The 17,859-nt window shown below is 31.3% G+C and overlaps 1 protein-coding gene, 1 long non-coding RNA gene and 5 other non-coding genes across 9 annotated transcripts; all 7 read left to right on the top strand.

The window, feature by feature from the left end:
- The first annotated feature begins 59 nt into the window (after positions 1-59).
- Positions 60-163, top strand: LOC148787603 (small nucleolar RNA R30/Z108). The gene has a single exon (XR_016066546.1). It is a non-coding gene; the product is annotated as a small nucleolar RNA R30/Z108 (small nucleolar RNA).
- Positions 164-2,968: 2,805 nt separating this feature from the next.
- On the top strand, positions 2,969-7,976 carry LOC105166940 (cyclin-U4-1). Its single transcript, XM_011086459.3, has 2 exons — positions 2,969-6,148; positions 7,264-7,976. The coding sequence occupies exons 1-2, from the start codon at positions 5,823-5,825 to the stop codon at positions 7,535-7,537; spliced, it is 600 nt and encodes a 199-aa protein (XP_011084761.1). The 5' UTR covers positions 2,969-5,822; the 3' UTR covers positions 7,538-7,976.
- Positions 3,150-3,256, top strand: LOC148787602 (small nucleolar RNA Z107/R87). The gene has a single exon (XR_016066548.1). It is a non-coding gene; the product is annotated as a small nucleolar RNA Z107/R87 (small nucleolar RNA).
- Positions 3,385-3,487, top strand: LOC148787601 (small nucleolar RNA R30/Z108). The gene has a single exon (XR_016066545.1). It is a non-coding gene; the product is annotated as a small nucleolar RNA R30/Z108 (small nucleolar RNA).
- Positions 3,595-3,691, top strand: LOC148787600 (small nucleolar RNA snoR31). Its single transcript, XR_016066547.1, has one exon. It is a non-coding gene; the product is annotated as a small nucleolar RNA snoR31 (small nucleolar RNA).
- On the top strand, positions 3,914-4,009 carry LOC148787599 (small nucleolar RNA snoR31/Z110/Z27). Its single transcript, XR_016066541.1, has one exon. It is a non-coding gene; the product is annotated as a small nucleolar RNA snoR31/Z110/Z27 (small nucleolar RNA).
- A 1,044-nt stretch (positions 7,977-9,020) lies between the features above and the next one.
- Positions 9,021-14,479, top strand: LOC105166939 (uncharacterized). Of its 3 annotated transcripts, none has more exons than XR_016066293.1 (8): positions 9,021-9,098; positions 9,332-9,452; positions 9,557-9,627; positions 9,705-9,799; positions 10,290-10,421; positions 10,988-11,143; positions 11,458-11,565; positions 14,242-14,479. It is a non-coding gene; the product is annotated as an uncharacterized LOC105166939 (long non-coding RNA). The 3 variants fall into 3 exon arrangements; XR_016066294.1 differs by having other exon boundaries at positions 9,045-9,111; XR_016066295.1 differs by lacking the exon at positions 9,332-9,452 and having other exon boundaries at positions 9,035-9,102; positions 9,561-9,627.
- Positions 14,480-17,859: the final 3,380 nt, after the last annotated feature.

Here is a 17,859-nt window from a genome sequence, read left to right as displayed (position 1 = left end):
TTCTTTCCTGAGCGACTTTTCTTTATTTTATTTTGATTTGTTTCTGTTTGGGGAAAAAGTGAAAATGCGATGAGGATTACTAAGCTCCCTCTTCTGAGAATTTTTGGTTGAGGAAAATCGCTGGCAGAATCGAACCATATGTGAACAAGCCATTTCTGAGCAGTCTCTTTTCTCCCGTTTCTTCAATTTATTTTTTTTAATTTTTGGTTCATTTGTTAGCACTTGAAGGATTACAGTCCTCTGAATATGATAAACACGTTCTTCTTTTCTTTTCTTTTCTTTTGAATTTTTGGGGTAAGATACATATTTATAGTTATTTATTAAGTGCGGGACATTAGACATTAGAATATCTATCGGAAGAGTGACAATTTTTTTTGGCAAAATTGCATTTTTGATCCTACTGGACAAGTAATTTGCAACTTTGGTTCTGTATTTTATGGGTTAAAAAGTTTCCTACATAATTTGGTAGGACCAAATCTGATAGGCTTTAAAGATATTCATATCTGCAATGTTTTCTAATCCTATGAGTTCAAAATTACGAGTGTCTGTTTTTAAATTCTATGAATTCAAATTTACGAGTTTCTTGTAGGAATAAAAGTATAATTTTGCTAAAAAAAAAATTAACATTATTTTTTTAATTTCTCCTCGTGTGTGTGTGTTTGTTTTATCTGTTCATATATATTTTCTCTAATTATATAATTTTCTCTCTCCATTTGTTCCAACTTTTATCCATCAAACTTTTTGTCATAAGTAATCAAAAATTATTTTAATAATTAACAAAAAATGATACATAAATATAAATAGGTTTTAAATTTTTGATATAAAATAAATTTAAACACACATGTTGGCAGTGGCAGTGCCACCCCTACTAGTTAGTATTTTAGATTATCAATAGAGATTTCCATGAAAGTGAACACATATTTTCAAAGAGAATCAGGGCATATTGCTTGAATTGTAAATAAATAATGAAAAGAGTATTTCTTTTAGGCCTATAATGCCATGAGCAAGTCCCAAAAATTATTAAAACTCTTGTTGGTTCAGTTGATAAACACAAATTATTTTTTAATAAATAGTTTTGAATTTGATTTTATAAAAGTGACGAATGATTTTTGTGTCGATCAAAAATAAATCATAAAAAAAAAATTGAGAAGGCCAAGAAAAACCCAAGATATTGAGGGCTATGGATAAGATGCATTCTTAAAACAAGTGGGGAAAATAAATGCAAGCACAATTGACACTTAATATTAATTTTGAAAAAATGATCAACTACACTAAAACCTCTATAAATTAATAAATTCTTTAAAATAATAAAATCTTCCGGTCCCGACTTGGGCCTTTGTAAAAAATCATCAAATTCGATAAGATAATAAAATAATAATTTTTTAAAAAATTCTTTTATAAATATTAGGTCCCATTAAAACTCTAAATTAATAATTCATAAATATTACAATTATAAATATTATGGTAATTTACTAAAATATGAAGTCTGTAATGCTTTACGCATTTGATCATTCATGGATGATTTTGCGATGCCTTTTAGATGAGAAGACATGGTTGGGTGTTATAAATTATTTTATTATCATATTGAGATTTATGTAGTATATGTTTCATTCATAATGCATGGATATATTTAATTGGTTATAATAGTTATTTAATTGCAACGAATTAATGTAAACATGTATATTTAAGTAATTCCAATGAGTTGATACATGTGTCTATGAATATAATAGTTAATTGTATACAATGAATTGATATTATACATGAATATATTTAATTAGTTATAAAAAATTGATTGATGCATAAATATAATGAATGAAACATATATGAATTCATTTATTTTCAATACATATGTACTAAATTTGCTGAATTTAAAAAGTCTCTCTTTTAATTAATAAAATATTAATTTATCGATAAATTAATATCTCTCTAAATTAATAAAATTTCATGGTCCCAAGATTATTAATTTATAGAGGTTTTACTGTAATATCAAAGATAAAAGATCAACTTCAACCATTAGCTAAGAGATCATTGGTGTTGAGTAATGAGTACGTCTCTTAACCTCTACCCTTCGTTCCAAATGCCAAATTACATAAAATCCTCATGTGTCTTAAAAACTCAGTAAAATTTTTTTTTTGATTTGAAAATAGGTAAAAAAAAAAAACTTTTATGTTTTATAAATTCAACTCAAACACCCATCTCCGTTATATATGGCTGACAATGTTAATTTTTAATAAAATAACCGTTATGTCCTTACATATTACATATTGTTCTTTTTTTCAATGACCGTTGAATCTTTATTAACTAAATGAGAGCCGTTAGATCTTACTAATTAATCATAATTGTTAGATTTTAAATTTATAAAAAAAATAATGATTTAAATTTATTAAATATATATTATAAAAAATAATTATTTTTTTTAAAAAAAAAAAACCTACCTCGACTCCCCCCGGGCCACCAATCCATCCTAGCTGCCTCCTCCCCCGCCACTCCACATGAAAATACTAATAAAATAAAATAAAAATCCTGAATTCCTGCACCATCGATACTACCCCTACTTCTGGAAAATGCATCTTTGCATTGTCCTCTTTGTCATGAAAATGATTACACTTTTTTTTATTTATTTTTCTATATTAGACATACGGCGTACATCAATTATAAAAACAAATTGAGTGATTTATAAATTTTAAAATATTATCACTTTAATAATATATTTTTAAGATAAAATTATGATACTTATATTCCATTAAAACGGACAATACCTGTCGACGGGTATCAAGTCACAAGCCACATAAAAAATAATAATAACATTATTAATTAGGGTTGTGCTCATAAAGAGTTTATCTCAATCTTATTTTTAAATTATTGAGAGAGAGAGAGAGTCCACTCACAGTCCATCGCTTATTGGGCCGAAGCCCAACAAGGAAACCAAATATCCTCGATTGAGAAATGAATAAACCCTAGATAAGTCCTCTATATAAAGAACAAGAGCAGCGGTCCCTTCTCATGGCTCGTATTCCCTCTTTCAGTTTTTCCTTAGTTTTGTTTCATGTAATTCGAGATGTTGATGAAATTGGTTGAAGGATTATTTCTTTCTTTTGCTTCTTTCTTTTTTTCGTTTTCGATTAAGGAAAAAATGCAGCAGGAGGGAGAATCGCGGTGACGACTCGGAAAATTCAAGCTCAACAGACCGGATTGCAGGTCTCTCTCTTCGGAGATTGTTGCTTGCATGTCGATTACCCCGCTGAACCGAGCGATAACCTCTCTCTCTCTAACTATACGTGTATGGATCTACGTCTGTATCCTTTAATCCGTATTTTTATTCACTGATTCCATTTTTTTGAATTTTTCTTTTGAGCGATTGTTATTGTTATTTGATTGGGGAAATTGTTTTGCGATGAGGATAAAGACGCTCCCTCTTCTGAAATTAAAGTTGAGGATGCTTGCTGGCAGAATCGAACCAATAACTAAATTTGCCGCCACTGAGTAAATCTAATTTCCCTTTTTTTCTATTTTTTCCGACTCATATTTCGCTCATCCGGATTTTTATAAATTTTCTATGAACAGTCAGATTTGATTTTAATTTTTGGTACTTTATTGATGAGGATGAAGCAATATCTTCTATTTCCAACACTTGGACTGAGAGATGAGATCTCATCTCCATTGATGCCACAAAGTTTGCTACTGAATCATGTGGATTATTACCACTAACAACTGCCCAATTCATCATTCGAGTTGTTTTATCTGTTTTTGTTTTGAACTCCTTCCTACTTCACCTTCTTTGTCGATTTTTGTGTTCTATTTTCGACTCGTTTTTAGTTCCATCATTTAAGTTGATTTTTCTCCGACTCTTACGTTCTCATTGCCAAGTTTGCTTGAAAATCAGTGTTTTTATGGTGTGATAGAGGTTGGAAAGGTCATCAAGTGATGAATACATTCATTAATCTTAGGACACCTTTAGACACAGCTTCTTCAGGCTGTGAATGAAAATACTCTTTATTCTGATGATGACCCATTGGATTCAGTTTTCATAATATATCAATGACTCGGACTTAGAAACCCAATTTGCTGACCTGACACGATTGTGCAAGCCATCGGGCTTTCAAGTTCTCAACCTGCCAATAACCCATTTCTCTGAAAGATGAAAGTCTTTAATCACACCAGTTATATTAGAAATGGAATATTACTTAGTTATATTAATCAATAATTTTAGTTTTGATACACACATTGAGAAAATTAAGAAAATAGGATTATTATAAATATGGATAAATTATTTTTACATGAACGGAATAATATGAAGTTTTCTGTTGAAGCGCAAAATTTTGGAACTGCAAGGTATTTATTGTTGGACTATCAATGGTTGCTGGTCACAAAAGTGGATTTAAATTTGAAGTATTACTACTAGAATTCAAAGGAATTGAACTTTTAGTTCCAAATGAAATAATTTAAATAATAGAAACAAATAGAAAAGTCCTAGAGGCAAATTTTGTTCCCAAAATATGGTTAAATTAATGGTTCAAAAATTTCAGTATGGGTAGAAGTAATAAGGATGAATATATTTGACTGACTAATAATTTCATTGATTCGTTCTACACAAATATAGATTGAAAAATGTTGTTTTGAGAGGTTTTTGGTAATTTCACCAATCTTTTAGGACACATGTGTATGGTATTATACTTGATTGATTCTATGTTGTAGTGAAGAGGTATTCACGAGTTTCTAACGTGCCCGGCACCTTTCGAGATCATCCATTTTTGCTATTGATAATTAAAAACTCAGGAGAATGACAAATGATGTATCAATTTTTATAGTCAAAATATTACTCGAGTTTCATATCATTGTGATATATTCAGATGTAAAATTAGGATTAAGGGGTATACTGGTTAAATTCATAATAATAATAAAATATTATTTTACAAGTTAAATTCATATTCAAAAGTAACTGAACCTCATATTCGACCTTTTGTTACTATTCTATAAATGTTTGTTGACTTTGAAGTCATAAAGGATTGGATGATCCTCATTTTGTTGTTGCTATTGTCTTTAATTATTTTGGTGAGAGTTTCTTATTAAATTTCAAAATCTTGGAAGATGGACGTTGTGAATGGTTGAACTATTAGTGGGAGAAAAATCTATGGATGAGTGGTTTAAATTGTGCATAATAAATGAAGTGAAAAATAATTTAGTAAAATATATAATGTTTAAAAATAAAAAATAGATCAAAATCGAGTACAACTCTAGGACCCCATTTGCAATATGCATACTCAATCCATTTATTAACATTAAATAATGAGAATGTGGCAAAAATCTCGCACCATTTTATGATCATCATTATTATTTTATAAACAAAAACCACCGAAATCTATGTACGATGATTTAGGTACTTTTTCATAATTTAAATTCCACCCCTTCTATCCATATGAGATCGATGATGTATCTAAAATTAGATACCAAATCATTTATCCGCTATTTTTTTTGTTTCAACGAGCTGCTTTAATCGCATTTTTATCTTATTTTCGACGAGCTGTTTAATCAGGATCCTCTATGTTTGTCCGAAATACAAATAAGCTCTATATATGGTAAACGAGACGCCTCAAATTAAGGACTAAAATTATAGAATATCTATCTCTCTCTCAAAAATTATCTGGATTGCAATGGACAGTTGAATTTCCAACCTTATTTCTCTCTCATCCCACATATCTCCCAGTCTCTCTCTCTATATATATGGCAGAAGAAAAGAAAATGGCAGAAGCATTGAGATTCTTCATAAGAAAAAACCTTCCAAAATTCTAAGTAAAACAAAAACTGTACATATACATATAAAAATGGAGTTGGAAAGTTGTGATGTTATGAACAATGTGATCAAATACTTGTCTTCCTTTCTCCAAAGGATTGCAGAATCGAACGACGTGTTTGGTGTCCCGTTGAAAACGTCAATCTTTCATGGGTTGACACGGCCAACAATCTCAATCCTGTGCTACATGGAGAGGATCTACAAGTACGCAAACTGCAGCCCGTCGTGCCTCGTCGTGGCGTACATTTACATTGATAGGTTTGTGCAGAAACAACCCCTTTTGCCCATCTCTTCTTTCACTGTGCATCGCCTCCTCATTGCCAGTGTTTTGGTTTCTGCCAAGTTCATGGATGACATGTGAGTTTTCTTCTTCTTCTTGCTTACCTTACCTCTTCAATCCTCTTTCACCAGGAAACAAAGAAAAAAGCCGGTTACCGGTATATTTCGATATGGTTAATACTTTTTCTAACGCAAATTTTAATTTTATAAGGACCAAGAGTGGTAATTTTAGTCTTTTTATGAATTTGTTTTGGCAAATTTTATCATTTTGAAACTTCGTATATTGATTGGAAAAAAAAATTGCTGGAAAAGTGCTTAAGCTGGTCATGTACATGTTACATGTACTTTTCCTGCTATTTGTATTTTTGAAATTATATGATAAAATTATCAAAATAAATTCATTTAGGACTAAACTTGTCAACCTCATGTTTATAGTACTAAGATTGCAATTTTAGCTACTTTTGGTTAATGATTCAACATGTAAAATTAATAGGGGTAATTACGTTTATAATATGTTTACATGAACTATTTTTGTATTTTTGGATAATTATGCATACACCTATTAGAAATGTCAACATAATTAAAACAAACTACCTCTGTTTTTTTAAAATTATGCATACACCTTGCTTTAAAACATCAACATCATTACATAAATTATCCATGTTTTTTGGCTATCAGTGTTGGTTCTATAATTGTATAAAAGATAAAAGTGGTTTATAAAAATAGGCCATAAGTTAGGTGAAAATGTAATTACCCCTAGCTAATAATTATGGAGCAATTATTCAGATATGACCATCTTTAATTTAGGCTTATTGGGGAAAGTCTTTTGTAGTATTTCTTTCCCCCCAAAAAAAAGAAAGAAAAAGAAAAAATCTTTAGTTTTTTTTATTATCTTTACAGTTCATTATTTTTTTCCATATAATTTCTCAATCGAATTTACATTTGCCAAATTCTTTGTTTTCTTAGTTTTGTGTTATCGGTAGAGTTGAGATATTACTGAAAATAGTCATCAGTTTTTCGAAAATAAAAAAATTCAAATTTGTAATCACTACTACCAATGGTTATAGCAATTTTCAAGAAGCAATTATTGGGCTTGCAGCTGTGTATTAGAATATTTGTAATTTTGGATGAAATGATTGAGCAACAATAGCTCAATACCACTGCTCTAAACAACAACAAAATGCTCCCTACAGGTTTTACAACAATGCTTACTATGCCAAAGTAGGAGGAATCAGCACAGCAGAAATGAACCTCCTTGAAATGGACTTCTTGTTTGGCTTAGGATTCCAACTCAGTGTGTCGCCCTCCACATTCCAAACCTATTGCTCTTTCCTCCAAAGAGAAATGCTACTGCAGTCGCCTCCGCTTAATCTACCACCTTCTGCCCTAATTCTTGCAGTACCAGAAACACCCCTTTTTTGCATCAAAGAGGATGGGTCCACACATCAACAACAGCTTGCAGTTTAAGCCTAACTAGGGTGTCAAATTCCAGTTCACATCTTCTATGTTACTGCGTCTCCCATTCCACTTTTTTCACGTATATATGATATGTGTAAAATGTTTTCTTGTAAATGTAGTGGATGTAGATTCTACATATTTTATATAGAGATTTGACAGGTTCCATAGCGATTCTAAATCCCAGTTTGAATATTCTACTTCATAATAGAATTGCATATTATATGCAAACTTTGAGGTATATCTATGTGTGTAAGGTGGGATCTATATGTAAGACGAGACATCAACTTATGTAGATAACTTGGACTGGTTTAAGACACCATGTCCTTTAGTGCAAAGGAGACACCTCGATTTTGCATTAGTCAGGATGTCGGCCAATCGGAATGCCAAAAAGAAGGATGACATTGTATTATTGGAAATGTATTTGAGTGGAATAAATTGTTTCTCTTGACATTGTTGTAAGTAAGAGGCTTGGATGTTATCCACTCTCCATATGATATTTTGTTGTATCGTGCGATTGGTGACTTGGTAAAATTTGGCTCTCTGTCCTTTCTATTCAAATATTCATAATTATTCTGCTAATAAAATTAGTACGGTAGCCTTGTGTAGATTATGGCAAATTGCATGGCACACAACATCAGTCATACGACTGTACATTATAATTTTTTTAATGCAATTTACCTTTACCGAAAAACGATATAATTCAATAAGAGCACATTATGAAAATGTACCCCAATAAGGGTGTGGATGTTTTTTTATTATAGGAATAAACACTCAAGAGATTCTCACTATTTTATATTTAATTACAAGTTACACTTATTAGAATTCTAAAAATGATACGTCCATTATATTATAAAAAAAATTATAATAAAAAAATAATTATCTACTATTAATTTTAAAATAAAATTAATTAGTTGGAAGCCACTTAATTTAAAATTTTCAACAATACTTTTAATTTAATAAAATTGAGGATATTTATTCTATATTATATTTTTATTTTTTGAAATTTGGGTTAGTATTTATATGTTATTCATATGCTATTCATTTTAAATTTTAACGTGCCCTCTACTAATTCATTTTTTTGTTATAAATATATAAGATCTTTCCAATCAAATTAAGCGTGTCAAAATATTATTTGCCTATTTAGTTAGATACATCATTCATCTTCTAAGTAGTTTAGAGGAATTAGAAGTACTATATATATATATATATATATATTGTTAGAGTTAAATATTATAATTAATTCCTTATGTTTCATTTAGAATCATTTTAGTTTCTCAAGTTCATTTCTTGACGTTAACATCTCTAAACTTTAACTTTGTCTCAAATTAATCATTCTGATCAAATTATAATTTGGGATAAAATGATGAGTTTAAATTTTTTTTTCTCACATTAGTCCCTAAATTTGTAAGTTGTCAACGTGGAGTTTAATGGAGAGTTTCTCGGCCCGGCCCATGAAAGTACAATAGGGTGTATTTAGATATTTAACGGGCAAATTTTGTTACCGTTTTGAAACTCACAACACACCCTTCATCCTCCTCCAGCCCCCAGCCTCGGTTTTCTTCTTCTTCAGGTAGGTACTTCTTGTAAGTCATCAACTCAAAACAAGTGAGTTTTATTTAAGTTTCTTGATTTAGGGTTCTTGCATTGTGAAATTAAATGTATCTTGGTTCAATAAATTTGTCTGCCCGACGGAAAACTTTCTTGAAGATCACCGAATTCTTGAATTACACTGTTTTACTCTTTTTTTTTTTTTTCCCTGTACTTTTTTTGACTATATATCTTCCTTGCGTGCCCTAAATGTAGGGAATTCTTGTACTCTCTTTTGTTTGGATGAAGAATGGGAAGGAGTTTCTTTTAACTGACACTGTTGGCTTCATCCAGAAGTTACCAACAAGACTCATATGAACATTTCTCCTATGTCATGGTCATTCCCCGTTATTTCTGATTGTGTTTTGTTATGTTCAGTGAATTAAATCTTGGCTGTTTTATTTAATTGATGTTTCTTTCAACCAATCATTTTTCTTCTAGGTAGCTGCTTGTAGGGCAACTCTGCAAGAGATATATGAGTCATCACTTCTATTACATGTGGTGGATATTAGGTATGATTGACCATTTGAAGAGTAGACTGAAAATCTCAACTATACAGCTCCTAATTACATTGTTCAATTTGGATCAGCCATCCACTGGCAGAGCAACAGATTTAGGCTGTGGAAAAAGTTCTTGCAGAACTTGATACATCATCAATCCCCTAAATTAATTATGTGGAACAAGGTAGTAGGATTTATTTGTCATTTGTTCTTAAATATGCACAATCATTCTTATGTTCTGTTTATAGTTTCTGATTTTCCTATCTGATAACTCGTCAACAATATCGCCGACCCAATAAGATAGTGTGAGAACTCAAGATTGCACTACACAATGATACCACCGTGGTTGAGGATAAGGCATTCAGATTAACTCTCATCCACTTTATTGAGTGTGGGTTGCCTTATATATGTTTCTCTCTAATATATGAACGTGACTTATTGATACATACCCTTGGTAGTAATTGATTTCTTACACGACATTAGACTGACATTAACACAGTGTGCTAACCTAGTGCGGTTGTCACTGACTGAATATGCTTGGTTTTGTTCTTAATTCTCAACTTATTGATGGTTTAGATTTATAACAAACTTCCCTTCAAAATACGAGAGGTTTGACTGGTTGCAATGGAGTGTAAGAGCATCACTTCTTGACTGGTTAATGCATATCTCTACAGGTCGCTAATGCAAAGGATCCGGAAAAGATCAAGTCTGAAGCTAAGAAAAAAAGTGGATGCCATATGCATCTCAGCTTTAACTGGTGAAGGGTTAGATGATTTCTCTGTAATGCAGTCCAGGAAGAACTAAAGGTACTTCTCCATGGCTATCTTGCATAATTACAAATTGGTTTCTGATCTTCTTTTCTCCGTCCTCCTTCAACGGGATATGATGGTGTGGGTGGAAGCTCTGATTCCCTTTGATAAAGGGGAACTCCTATGCAAATTTATCAGGTATTTTCTCTCGGAGGTAATAGGAACAAGGACATGCTAGACTGATTCATAATAAGGAAGCAACTTTTTGCTTTAGAAAATTGTGAATTTGGGTTGAAGAAAGAGAAAAAGAACCTAGAATTTCGCATCATATGTTGGTCCGATTTTGTGCAATTGTAATAATGCAATATAAAGGGTATAGCGGTCGTAGGTTGTCTTCTGCCCATGCTTGAGTCAGTGTCAAATTCACCATAATTTTGACAATGCGATGATAAAGGTTGTAGCATTCTGAGGTGTACTTATGTCCGTGTTTGACTCAATATCCAATTTTTTCTGTTGTTAAACAAAATATAATCTCAGAAACTTCAATGTTTGACAATCATTCGATAGGAATACATCAAAGGATGGAGCTTTGGTTAGAGCTCATGTTCCACTCCGCTTTGCAGGGCTTCTCACTCCAATGAGACAAACTTGAGTGTCATAGCTGTTTTCAGGGCTTCTTCCAAGTTGTTCAAAAAGGTTTGAGCGTTTGAAGAAGGCACGATTTTTGCTGGCCTTGCTGTGATTGATGCTTACAGCTACAGAGACAAGTGGCCATGAATGTATGCATTTTCTGTTCTTTTAATATGAATGTGACTGTAGCAATAATATGAATGTATACATTTTCTGTTTTAGAAAGTTCTTTGCTGGAAGTTATATAATCTAAACGCATGCAAAAATGCAACGGAAATGATTTTCTTTTTTTTTTCTTTTCGGAAAAGATTATTTTCATTGATGTAAAAGGATTATATGTACACTTACAAGCTTTTCACAAAAGTTTTCTTTAGAAATGATTTTGTATCTACGTGAGAGGTTTGTCTAGTGATATCTTTTGAAGTTTTCTGAAAATTCTGTCAATGATTCTTGGTTCTCGTAGGACTTTGGTGCCGAAACTTTTTGGCTCCACTTGTTAACATATGGAGCTATATGAGCAAGATGCTGATGTTCTCAATTACACAATCCAGAGTAAAACTACTGCTTGAAGGTAATGGAAAACCATGTATATCTTCATTTTGATTAGTGACTCTTCGTCTACTTGAGGAGCAGAAAGTAACATTATGTTTGCTGATCAATTTGCCCACTTCATCTCTTAATGCATATATGTGATCCACTGCTAGCTGACCGCCATCCTTCCACTCTCTCTTACTCTTATTTGAACTTGAGCTTAAGTATCTTAATATTCTCTTGGGACTGTGATGGAACTTCTTTATATGTGATCCGCTGAAAGCTCAGTGCCACCATCCATCTCTTACTCTTAATTTAACTCGACTTTTAGTATCTTAATATTCTCTTGGGACTGTGATGAAACTTCCTAAACCAATTAATGGACCAGCAGAATATTTTCTCTCAAGTGCCATCTAGAAAGGTATATTCTTGGTTATGCAGTATCTGTTTTTATGCTTCAAATTAGAGCATGCCGCAGTGACATTTGTGTTGTTTTCTTTTGTGCCTTACTTCATTATTATGTATTAATGCAAAGGATAGATGTCATATGATTTATAGTCTCTTATAGAAGTGTTGTTACTGGTAATTTAGGAGGAATTCTTTCATTTGCAAGTTTTGTTGTTGATATATCATTTTTCAGTAATACTTGTAACATGCGTTTATTTGATTCTACAAGTGAAGCATGTCACTTGGTATATGTAATTCATACTTGTCCTTTACAAGAGCGAGGGCTAGAGTTTGAATTTGGTTTGCTAATTTCGTGCAAAGTAGATAACCTCATATCGATAAGGATTGTGTGGGAATCAAAATTTTAAGTAGGATTTAAATGCTCAATTAAAACATATGTTGGCTGCTAATGTGTGTTTTTTGATGATATTTTAGAACCTAATGGTAGCCTACCTATCTTCATATTCGTCTCTTCTAGTTTCTAACGCAAAAGTAACCAATGCCCCTATTAATTCGTCGTTGTCAATTTTTCTTCCATATTTTGAAATCAAGAAGGTTGAACCATTGAGTTTTACACTTTGTATAATTCAAACCCAATTTTACTGCTCCGATTTCTTTGAAAAGCCGCGTAATCACCATTCTGGTTTGGAAAGAAAAGAATTGTGGGTTTTGGGGCTGCTCAAAATGTGAAGGATGCAAGGGTAGAGTTGAGACCTAAATTGGAGAATAAACCCTCCTCTGTTTTTGTAAATTTGTTCTTGGTTCGTTTGTTGTGTTGGGTTTTCTCTTCATGCGCTTGCCTTAAAATTTTTTGTTTTTGATACATTTGGCATTCTTGTATGGATTTACAAACTCCATGTTGGTTCATGTTATTATCCTCTTATTTTTGCAGGTGTATCATAGAAACATGTGTTGAAAAATCTATTTCATACAATCTTGAATTATTTTATTTTTGAACTTTGAAAATTAAATGCTATGCTAAAATGCGAAACGGTTGTCTAGATGCCAATTTAAAATTTGCTTTTCAAAAGGACTTGGTAAATCTTTTCTGAGTATTATATAATTTCATGAGTTGATAAATAATTTTTGAGGAACAAAGAGTTTTGGTAACATATACAGTGTTTGAAGAACTTTTTTAATTTTTATTTCTAAATAATAATACTGGAAATTAGTTTTCCTCTTTCACTTAAAGATTTGTTTTCCTTGTCAAATTCATGTTCTAAAAATCAATTTTTATCTTTTACTCAAATATTTGTTTTTCTTGTCAAGTGTTTTGTAATAAACTCATGTTTTCGCGATTAGCTTGAAGTACACTTGCAAATATTGAAGACAAATTAACAAAATATTTTGATTAGCAATAGATGAATTCATTTAATTGTTTTTGAATGAATGCACGAAAAGTCACATGTTTTGGACTTTGTGAAATTTGTTATTGAATTTTATTTTCATAAAAGTGATTGAAACTGTTTTTGAAGTTTTTTGGAACATTTTTAAGAAGCATTCAGTTTACTATTTCTAGTCAAATTGCATTCAACGCCATATTTATTCATATTTTCAGAAAACTACATTATTAACTTTTCTTTTGATAAATGATTATTGTGCTGAAACTTGACAAAATGTGTTGAAAATTCTTTTAAGACATTTTTACCAGTAATTTAAAAACGAATAATGAGATTGGCATCTAGAACTGTAACGCAATTTAGTATACGACATTTTATTTTTGAAGTTCACAAATCAACTAATTTGTGATTGTGTGCTATGGAATTTCCAACCATGCTTAGATACACCTCCAAAGTTAAGACGATGAGGATATGAACAAATATGGTGTTTCTGTAAAATTTATACAAGAGTTTTAAATGTATCATAAACAAAAACTTTTAATAAAGCGACATGGGAACAAAACCTAACATAATGAAGAAATCGAGAATAAACCAAAAAAAAACGGTGGAGGGTTACTTCTCATTAAGGCCTCAACTCCAAACTGTCTTGCGCCCGTCATATTTAAAGCGGCCTTAAAATTCGTAATTCTATTGCTTCCAACTTAGAATGTTGAGAACGTGAGAGTTTCATAGAAATCAGACACTTTTGGGTTTGAATTATACAAAGGAAATTGCAATGGTTTCAACTTTACTTGATTCCTAAATATGGGAAAAGTTGATAAAGAAGATGTAAGTTGTTATTGCATGTCATTATGTTGCGTGTTTTTCACTTTAATTGTTAATTCTGTACATGTTTTCTTGTTTTTTTTTTTTTTTTTTCATTCTAACAGCTTAATGTTGGTGAAGATGATCTTGCACCAGCTTTCATGTCAACTCGGGTTCAAGTACCTCGGAGTAGGAGCCCTCTTGCACCAGCAACCATCTATGTAAATAGTCTATTGTAAATAAGAATTAAGTGTGTTCGATAGTACTTTTGCCTTCTTTGTAGTATATGGAAAATTGTTGCTCTGCCCAACAAGGTCCGGCTTATTCTTAGCCAGAGAAATAAAAGTTTTGATTCAAAACCAATTTCTAGTTGTATAATTATTACTTGATTAGCTCCCAAAGCACATCAAAATCAGCTCAACTCAACAATATAGCAAATTGGTACATCACTGAAACTCAAATTCATTGTTTTCGAAAATATTTTTGTTCTGTACTTCTACCACTACTCTGCTTACAATTGGAATATCTTTGAACTCTTCACCATACGAAAGAAACACTGCCAACCAATAGCAAATAAAAAAAAAAAAAAGAGAGAAATCGTTTATAGTATACAATCATCATCAACAAACTATCATCCAAAGAGGTATATCAAGAAAACTTTAAAGGTAGAGTCAATCAGCAAAGCTAGCTTTAATGTGTTCGTACACATCAATAAATTAGGCATTTTATTAGCAACTTTGGAATAGGATGAAGTCTCTAGGCTATACATAACTATAGCTCACGATTATGCCTATGATGGTGATTGTAAAATATATGTCTAAGACCTTGGTTTTAAATGTTCAAAGTTAAGAATTATTGAAATCGGATATCAATGATCTTGTGGGGACTTAACGACGTGATATATGAGTAAGGAAATTTATTCTTTTATGGATACTGTACAAATACATTTTTACAAGTAAATATATTGTTATAGTTAGTCATAAAATATATTAAGTTCATGATATTATTTATGTTTCTGTTATTGAAACATTTATATTATACAATTATATTTTCAAAACAAATTGATAATAATTGCTTTATTGATAAGGAAACTATTTACTTCTATTATTTGTAATTCACTTTCTAAATTTAATTGGTACTACCAAATAAAAAATATTTTTCAAAATTAAAATTGTACTTCGTATTCATGAATTATTATATTTTACTATTTTGTATTCAAGTCAATTAATATGAAAATATAAATAACAATATTAAAAAACGCAATAGTAATATAAAACTAATTAGTCAAAACTCCTTATTGTATATTGTTTTAATAAGAAATTCCATTTAGTAAATTATTGATAAGAGATTGCAGGGTTGGGCTTCGATTCGGCTGTCATTTGCAGCTAGAATTCAACTCATTAAATCAGTATTCATGTCACTATAATTTATTGTGCTATGACATTTATTTTGCCAAAAGGAGTTAATAAGGAAATAGAGAAACGGTTCAGCCAGTTCCTGTGGAATGGTGCATCAACCTTTGGATATCCGAAGGTTTTCTGGAATCAAGTGTGTCATCCGGTGGAAGACGGAGGACAGGGAATCATGAATGTAGCAGCCCTCAATCGGACTCTTATGAGTAGACATATCTGTAGAATAGTAAGTAGATTCCGCGGTTCTATATGGGTAACATGGATTTACATCATGAGACTTCAAGGCAAATCTATATGCACAGTTGAGGCCAATTCCGGGGCATGAGGTTTGCGCAAATTGCCTAGACTTTGACATATACTACAACCTCATATCCATTATAAGATCGGTAATGGAGAATTAATATGTATATATATATATATATGTCAGGATCCTTGACATCTTATGGGGATTTTAATGACTATATTTCCACACGACCCATATCACACTCACACACGGGCGGATATGCTCCTTAGAGAGGTTATTCACAATGGAGTATGGCATTGGCCATTGCTGCTCACACCCAAACACACACAGGCGGACATTATTATGTTGGACATCATTCAAAGTTTGCCTCCACTACGTGGCACACACGACTCGATCACTCTGAGGGGAGGCCCCTACACCAACAGGAGGGTGTATGACATTTTTCGTTCTTCAGGCCCAAAGGTAGGTTGGTATTCACTCCTTATGGGCCCATTCAAAATCCCCCGGAATTCGTTTGTCTTATGGCTAGCTCTACATGAACGATTCTCGACCATGAATCGTCCGTGGTTACAATATTTTAATAGAAATTGTGTTCTTTGCTCGTTGGATACGCTGGAGACTCATTAATACTTGCTATTTTCTTGCCCTTATTCAAAGCAGTGTGTTCGAATCTTACGCAGGAAGGTTCGATTTGCATGGACAAATAGAGGATGGATGATTGATGTGATGATTGCTGCGCGAAAGTGGCGAGGAAAGCATGTAGTTAACACCGCCTATCGCAACCTTTTAGCATCTCTAGTATATCCCATTTGGCAGGAGAGCAATAGGAGGAAATTTCAGCAATTGGATCGAGACCCGTCGGCATTGGCTAACATTATTTTAGACAAAAATAGATTACGTATACTTAGTGCAGAATTGCCGAATAAAATTAGTACGTTAGCCTTGTGTAGATTATAGCAAATTCCATGGCACACAACATCAGCCATACGACTGTACATTATAATTTTTTTAATGCAATTTACCTTTAACGAAAAACGATATAATTCAATAAGAGCACATTATGAAAATGTACCCCAATAAGGGTGTGGATGTTTTTTTATTATAGGAATAAACACTCAAGAGATTCTCACTATTTTATATTTAATCACAAGTTACACTTATTAGAATTCTAAAAATGATACGTCCATTATATTATAAAAAAAATTATAATAAAAAAATAATTATCTACTATTAATTTTAAAATAAAATTAATTAGTTGGAAGCCACTTAATTTAAAATTTTCAACAATACTTTTAATTTAATAAAATTGAGGATATTTATTCTATATTATATTTTTATTTTTTGAAATTTGGGTTAGTATTTATATGTTATTCATATGCTATTCATTTTAAATTTTAACGTGCCCTCTACTAATTCATTTTTTTGTTATAAATATATAAGATCTTTCCAATCAAATTAAGCGTGTCAAAATATTATTTGCCTATTTAGTTAGATACATCATTCATCTTCTAAGTAGTTTAGAGGAATTAGAAGTACTATATATATATATATATATATATATATATTGTTAGAGTTAAATATTATAGTTAATTCCTTATGTTTCATTTAGAATCATTTTAGTTTCTCAAATTCATTTGTTGACGTTAACATCTCTAAACTTTAATTTTGTCTCAAATTGATCATTCTGACCAAATTATAATTGGGGATAAAATGATCAGTTTAGATTTTTTTTTTCTCACTTTAGTCCCTAAATTTGTAAGTTGTCAACGTGGAGTTAGTGTCACTACAGACATGAAAAATCAGATACATAGAGTGAAGATTTGTTCCTATTTAAGAACTAAAATTGGTATTATATCTACAATATAAAAAGTTTTATTTAAATCAGTTCGTTCAAAATACACAGTTGATACGATAAATATGCTATATTTTACATGTAATAGATCACTTTTCTTAAATTGTACATCAATTACCTGACAAATATATTATATTTTTTGTGTAATTGTTTGATGTTTGATTAAATTCAATTTAAATTACAAAAAATTTACGCAGAACACTCCTCGTGATACATTATGATGGAGCTAATTTCT

The sequence above is a fragment of the Sesamum indicum genome, linkage group LG7 (assembly GCF_026168435.1).
Source record: "Sesamum indicum cultivar Baizhima isolate 11 linkage group LG7, ASM2616843v1, whole genome shotgun sequence".
Taxonomy (NCBI): Eukaryota; Viridiplantae; Streptophyta; class Magnoliopsida; order Lamiales; family Pedaliaceae; genus Sesamum; species Sesamum indicum.
Note: the sequence above shows the minus strand (reverse complement) of the source record. Positions and strands in the feature narration are given on the sequence as shown.